General features: G+C 45.6%; 1 protein-coding gene across 2 annotated transcripts in view; it reads left to right on the top strand.

The window, feature by feature from the left end:
* Ube2h (ubiquitin conjugating enzyme E2 H) overlaps nucleotides 1–6,290 on the top strand; it is an 89,328-nt gene extending 83,038 nt beyond the window's left edge. The window contains exon 7 of one of the 2 annotated variants that reach the window (XM_034519060.2): nucleotides 4,173–6,290. In XM_034519060.2, the coding sequence (XP_034374951.1) occupies nucleotides 4,173–4,297 (125 nt within the window). In that variant the 3' untranslated portion in view covers nucleotides 4,298–6,290. The remainder of the gene's footprint in view (nucleotides 1–4,172) is intronic. The other variant, XM_076913581.1, reaches the window with a different exon arrangement.
* Nucleotides 6,291–6,988: the final 698 nt, after the last annotated feature.

The raw sequence follows: 6,988 nt of genomic DNA on the forward strand, positions 1-6,988 counted from the left end.
ACCATCCCCATGCTTCAAAACCTACGCAGCCTTTGTGGTGCATATCAGGCAAACCCACACTTTGCCACTGTACCTTTCTCTCTGGAACCCAGTCAAGCAGCCACATACAAACTTAGTTCAGAAACAGTGGTAACTCAATCTCTGGGCACAGCAACTAGAATGTGAGCCATATTAAATCTAAATCCTCCCATGGTGAATCCTGGTAGATTCGCCATATAAGCTGGGAGACACTAGTAGCTACATCTTGCCCAATCACTATCTTGCCTCAAAAGGACTCTCTCTCTCTCTCTCTCTCTCCCCCCTCCCTCCCTCCCTCCCTCCCTCCCTCCCTCCCTCTCCCTCCTCTCTCTCTCTCTCCTGCTTCCTCTCTTCCCCTATCCAACCTGCCTACTCCCCCAGCTTGGCTCCTTTATTCATTAGGGGATGGTTCACAGGTCACCTGAGTACCCAGCCCTCCCTGGAGAGCAGAATTAACATCAAAATACAAAGAATACAGGGCCATCCACAAGGCCCTTCCTTCCCAAACAGTTTCGATAACTGGGGGGCCAAGTATTCAAATAGATGAGCCTATAGGGGACATTCTATGTACCTGTCTGTACCTTTGAATGCACCACACAGATGATTTGAGTTCAGTTCTCAGCACTCATGCCCACAGGTCACTGCTGCCTGGAATTTCAGCTTTAGAGGATCCAATGTCTCTGGTCTCCTAGGGTACCCCACACACATGCCCATATCCACATCAGTAAATATAAAAATAAATCTTTTGTAAAATGCAGGTATAAGCCAGGCAGTGGTGGCACATGTCTTTAATCCCAGCACTTGGGAGGCAGAGGCAGGCGGATTTCTGAGTTCAAGGCCAGCCTGGTCTAGAGAGTGAGTTCCAGGACAGCTAGGGCTACACAGAGAAACCCTATCTCGGAAAAAAAAAAAAAAAAAAAAAATCGGGTGGAAAGACAAGGTTGAGTGCTAAGCAGCCTGTGGGTGGACATGATGGGGACCCTGGCACTGTCTAAAGACAGGTAACTCCCCCCATCAAAACCTTTGCTAGTAAGCCAGCCATCATTCAGGAGGTAGAGGCAGGCACATCTCAGTGAGAGGCCAGCCAGGGTGCATAGAAGACCCTGTTGTAGCCAGTCTTTGCTGCGTAGTATGTTCTTTTCTTCCTACCCCCACACTAGATAAGGGAGGGAGGGAGGGAGGGAGGGAGAGAAAGAGAGAGAAAGAGATCCGATCCCCCGAATCTTAATTTCTTTCTGTTTCTTTGACCTACAACTGCTAACAAAATGCAAACGACAGTTAGGGCTCTAACATTTATATACTCTCCAAAAGTTTTCGGAATTCCAACATCACACAATTGCAGAAACTGTCTGGGAAAACCATGCCTCTATTAGAGCACAAGGCAAATTACAACTGCTGCAGTCAGTTTGAAGCAGCCCCACATCCCCACACCAGGGATTAAAACAAAAGAATACACACACACACACACACACACACACACACACACACGCACACACGCACGCACGCACGCACGCACGCACGCACGCACATGTACACACGTACATATTGTTGTTGTTCTGTTTTTAAAGAAACGAAAATTCCAGAATTTTTGCTACACCTTGCCTCAATAAACCAACCAAAGAAAAACACCTTTGCTAGTGGGACTAGAGAGATCCCTCAGTCATTAAGGTACTTGCCTCATTAGCATGAGTGGGGAAACAGGAGGATCCTTGGAGCTGCTAGAAGGTGGAGAACAAACAGGCCTAACACCAGCCTCTGGCCTCCATGCAATGCAGGTATGCACACACAACGTCTGTGTTGAGTGGTGTCAGCTTGCCAAGGAGCTTAATTAAGTACTGGGGTACTCGACCTCTCTTCCTTAATTGGTTCACTCTGTGACGGTCTAGTTGGATAAGTTTGAGCGACTGAAGTGTATTCACTCACTCTGTTAGTATGAAAAACTAGCCTGTAGAGCAGGTGCTCCCAACCTTCCTAATTCTGAGACCTTTAATACCTCGTTTTGTAGTGACCACCAACCATAACATTATTTCACTGCTACTTTATAACCATAATTTTGCTACTTTTATGAGTTTTAATGTACATATCTGATGTTCAGGGTCAGAATTTCTTGATTAACGTGCACCCACCAAGATCTCAACATTCTGCCCTATTTTCTCCAGAGTTTTACTTCTGTTATTATTTGTCCCTTTTGAAATTTTTATCGATTGATTGATTGAGGCTTGGTTTTGTGGAGCCTTGGCTGTCTTGGAACTGGCTCTGTAGACTAAGCAAGCTGTGAACTCACATAGATCCACCTGCCTCTACCTCCCAAGTGCTGGGAGGCTGTATCTGCCTAGCATACGCACACCCTGGGTTCAGTCCCAGTACTACATAAACTAGATACGGTGTCACGTGCGTAGGGGGTTTGAGTCAGGCAGGTCAGAAGGTCAGGGTTATCCTTGGCTGTGTAGAGATTTTTGAAGCTAGCCTGGACTATATGAAACTGATTTTTTTTTTTTTTTAAGTTACTGTTCAGTTTTCACAGCCTAACCACAAGTTTTGGTGACGCTAAGACTTTAAATGTCCCCTTGTGTACAGAGTTGACAGTGTGGGAGCTAGAATCTCTCTAAGCCTTCATCCAGCTCCATCGCGTCGCAGTTTCTGCCTTGTGTCTGCTTAATTCTCTCCGACAGTGGTCTTGTTTGTAATTTCTTGGCCTTCTGAAGACACTTCTCAAATGCTTTCTAGACGTTTGTTTGTTTGTTTTTTTAATATCTTAAAAAATGTAACAACTTTTGTGAAGGGAAAGTAGATTAGTCAGGACTCAGAAATAAAATTCCTGGGCAGGAGAAATGGCTCAGTAGCTAGCAGCAGTTGGTGCTCTTTCAAAAACCCCAGGTTAAGGTAACCCGTGTCTGTAACTCCTCCAGCACCTGTGCACACACATGCACATAATTTAATATGTTTCTTATTCTAAAAAGTACATTTTTAACCAGGTGGTATATACCTATAATCTCAGCATTTGAGAATGGTGGAAGAGGCAAAAAGATCAGAAGTTCTAATAATCCTTGGCCTCAAGTTAGAACCAGCCATGAGTGCATGAGCTCCTGTCTAAAAAGAAAAAAAATCTCAACTACTTCTGTTAATGGTTTTAAGGGCTCTAAATCTCAGGTCTCAAAGCTTTGTTCAAAAAGAAAGTTTGTCTGAGTGTGGTGGTACACATCTGTCCTCTCAGTACTTGTGTACAAATGGCAGGAGGCTCATGGCAAGTTAAGTGAGTACACTGTTGCTGTCCTCAGACACACCAGAAGAGGACATCCTGTTACAGATGGTTGAGTCACCATGTGGTTGCTGGAAATTGAACTAGGAGCTCTGGAAGAGCAGACAGTACTCCCAATCACTGAGCCATCTCTCCAGCCTCCCTCATGGCAAGTTTTAGGTTAGTCTGGTACACAGCGGGTTCCAGGCCAGCCAAGAATACACTACTGTCTCACAAAGCAAAACTCAAGGAAAGAGGGAAATGCTCCTACCTAGGTGCCGTGCTGTCTTGTCAGCATTGGCAGGCCTGTGTGTGATCTTGCCCGCCTCCTTACAGCAGCACCACAGGAAAAGACACAGCATGAGGATATGAGGGGCCGTGTGCCCAGCTTGTGTCCTGATGGGGTTCCCACCACTGCCCTTCCTTAGTACGTACTGGAAGTTACTTACAGAGTAACTTTTAGGAACAAATGTGTTGTTATTCAGCACTTAAGTTCTTGTCAGCCGGCACTTTGGCCTAGGCTCTTGAAGCATAACTTGAGGTAAATAGTGAGTGCATGGAAGAGCCTGAGCCGCCACATGGCCGCTTGCTCCTGAGGAGCAGACTGAGACAATTGCTTCCAAAACCCAGTGGGCAGGATGGAGCTGTGATTGATTATACAGTGGCAGATCCTTGAGGGGTGGGGTGGGATGGCCAGTAAATCACTGTGGGAGCATTACTGGACCATTTCTGTCTGGGAGAGAAATCTCTTCATTTACATGGAAAGGTGTGCATTGCCCGTTTCAACCCCGTCACTTCCTCTTCGGAATTCGCCTTGGCTTTTCAGCATCATGGCACTGGGAGAGCGGTGAGTTTGTACCTTGGGGGTCATTGAGCTCACACCTGTGTTTTCTTCACCCACCCTCCCCCCATACAGAGTACATCCAGAAGTATGCAACAGAGGAGGCCCTGAAGGAACAGGAGGAGGGCACTGGCGACAGCTCGTCGGAGAGTTCTATGTCTGACTTCTCAGAAGATGAGGCCCAGGACATGGAGTTGTAGTAGAAGAGACATCTGCTTTTCAGAAAGACTATTATTTCCTAACCATGAGAAGCAGACTCTAATATTCATATTTAAACAAAGCAATTTTTTTTATTACTAAACAAGGTTTTTATGAATAATAGCATTGATATATATATATTATATATCACCCTTTAGATCTTGATTTCTTGGTCATTTCTCAACCTGAGGTGCATAGCATATTCCCACATTCCATTTTGGTAGCAATATGCAGTCCGAATGCATGCATTCATAAGTCCACTTGGCCAAGTCAGCCTGTGTGCTACTGAACTGTCAAGAGATTGCCGGTCTGATAGGTAAACATGAGAAAAACAGGAAAAGTTTGCTTCTTTTTATTGATGGTTCCAAAGAAACAAACCAAATCTGCCAGCTCTTGGATGAAGATAGAACAGTGCTTTTCCAGAGTGGGAAGGAAAGGGTTGAGATGCGTGCTTTGACAGCCTGTGAAGCGACTCTGTCCTTGTCAGCTGCTCCCTAGTTCTCAGTGGCTGTTGGCAAGGAGCAGCGTGAGACAGAGTTGAGTGAGAAGTGAGACTTAGGGCTTTTGGTTTTTTTTGACTCAGATTTAAGTGCATTTTTCTAGGTAGATTCCTGCCCTCCGTGCTACCAGACCTGCAGCCACATTGGTTTTTCCTTGGAGAACATTTGGGAAGCATTTTCTGAACCCATTTCCTTTTGGGGGTGCACAGCTTGTCATCCAGCAGCGTTTTTTGAGAGGACAGGACTGGAGGAGAAAAGTGACTGGAAGATGCAGAGTGACATCTGACCCTGGCCTGGGCCTGTTGGAGACCATTGCCCTGGGCTAAGCTGTGAAACTGGAAGCAGTTTGGTTTGGTTTGGTTTTTTGGTTTTCTTCTTCTTTTTTTTTTTTTTTTTTTTTAATTTTATTTTTTTTTTTATTTGTGTGAATTGTACTTAGACAGGTTACAGATTTAATTTTCACCTACCAAGAGACAGTTTCCTCCCTGGACAAGGCACTCAGTGGACCATCAGATGGAGGAAGACTGGCCTCATCGCTTGAGCTCCTGCGTGACCCTTGTATTCCAGCCTTAGATCTCCTCCTGGAAGCTGCCAGCTGCTTGTGGGAGTGGGTAGTGTGGGTATTTGAGACTCAAAACATCCTAAATTTGGAATGGGTAACAGTTGAAACAAACGGAAGTTTTTGTCCCAAAGTAGCTCAAGGTGGTGAAGAACCACTTTCGTGAATTGTTACGGAGGCAGATTGAGGGGACAACACTTTCTCCCTCTGTGGTAACCAGTCAGACAGCTGGAAGTGCCTGGCCTGCTGCCACCAGCTGACTGCCATCAGAGTGCACAGCAGTTTCAGACCTGACTCTGGAGGAAATTTGGAGACAGTTTAGGTAGCAGCTCTGCTCTGTATTCTTTTTGCTGAAACCAGAACAGTAGAAGTAGCCAATCGTAAGACCCTCTGAAGACATGTTGAATGTCCCACTGGACTAACCTTTCTTTTGATGTGTGTTTTTAGTTTAGAAGTGCTATATTCCACAAGGGTTAAGTCAATGAGGTTGGAAGACACCTATCTTTTTTTTTTTTTTTAAATTCAAAAAGCACAATCAGTCTTTCCTTTGAAAATCTATATAAAGTACAACTTTTAGCATGATTATTTTCCTAAATAAAAAGACAAATAATTTACTTACTTTATGTTAATTACGGGCATGAAGCAAAAGGTTTCTTTGGGGAAGAAGATGCAGTTCTGTGGTGCTGGGGTTGGCTCACTGTATGTCCTGGCACCCTGGCGTGTTAAGGTGGCTTTACCCGTGTGCCGTCTCCACTGTTGTGGTTAGGAGGGTTTCTGCTGGCACCTGCAGCTCGCTTCCCTGCAGATTAACCCTTTGCTCATGCTGTAACCTACATGTGGATGCTGCCTAGGGCAGGCTTGGACTGCTGGGTGGTGATTGTGAGTTCAGACAAAATGTATTTTTTTCAATACTGTATAAAAATAGTATTCTGATTACCTCCCCCTCAAAAAAAAAAAAAAAAAAAAAAAAAAAAAAAAAGTCCAGATAATTGCTTTTGATATTGATGGGGAAAAAATACAAAACAAACCCAACAAAACAGAGCCAAGTTTGGGGAACGGGTGTGAGCAGCTCCAGTTCTCAACCCTCCCCGGGACCCACTTCGCTCCAGTGAAGAGACACCATTCCATCCCATGCCTCTGCACGGCATGAGTGCAGTGTGTGTTCATCCAGATGTATGGTGAGCTGTCACTGGGCTCTGCAGCACTGGAGTTCCCGTGACTACCCAAGTTACTTCACCCTCGACTTTGTGGCACCAATTCTGGTTCTGTGCATGCTGCAGCTCTCCAGGCCTTGACTCTGTTAGAAAGTTTGCAAGCTTTCTGGCCCTTTCCTGCTCCTAGTTTCTAGACGATCATACCTAATTGCAAAGGACCAGAGAGAAAGCCCGGCTGTGGCTGAGCACTGGTCTCTGCAGTAAATAGACAAGATCTGAGGCAGGGCTGCTTTAACACCAAGCCCCTGTGCAGCTGCGGCTGCATCTGCCCACCCTGGAGCCGCTGCCGCCATCTGCCCACCCTTTAGCTACCATTTTTTTTGAGGTCCTGCCTTGTGCTTTACTAGTGGAAGCCATCCTTTGCCCCTGTTGATAACTTGAGCTCTTGCCAAACACCGACAAGCAGAGTGGCTGCAGCAT

The sequence above is a fragment of the Arvicanthis niloticus genome, chromosome 15 (assembly GCF_011762505.2).
Source record: "Arvicanthis niloticus isolate mArvNil1 chromosome 15, mArvNil1.pat.X, whole genome shotgun sequence".
Classification (NCBI taxonomy): Eukaryota; Metazoa; Chordata; class Mammalia; order Rodentia; family Muridae; genus Arvicanthis; species Arvicanthis niloticus.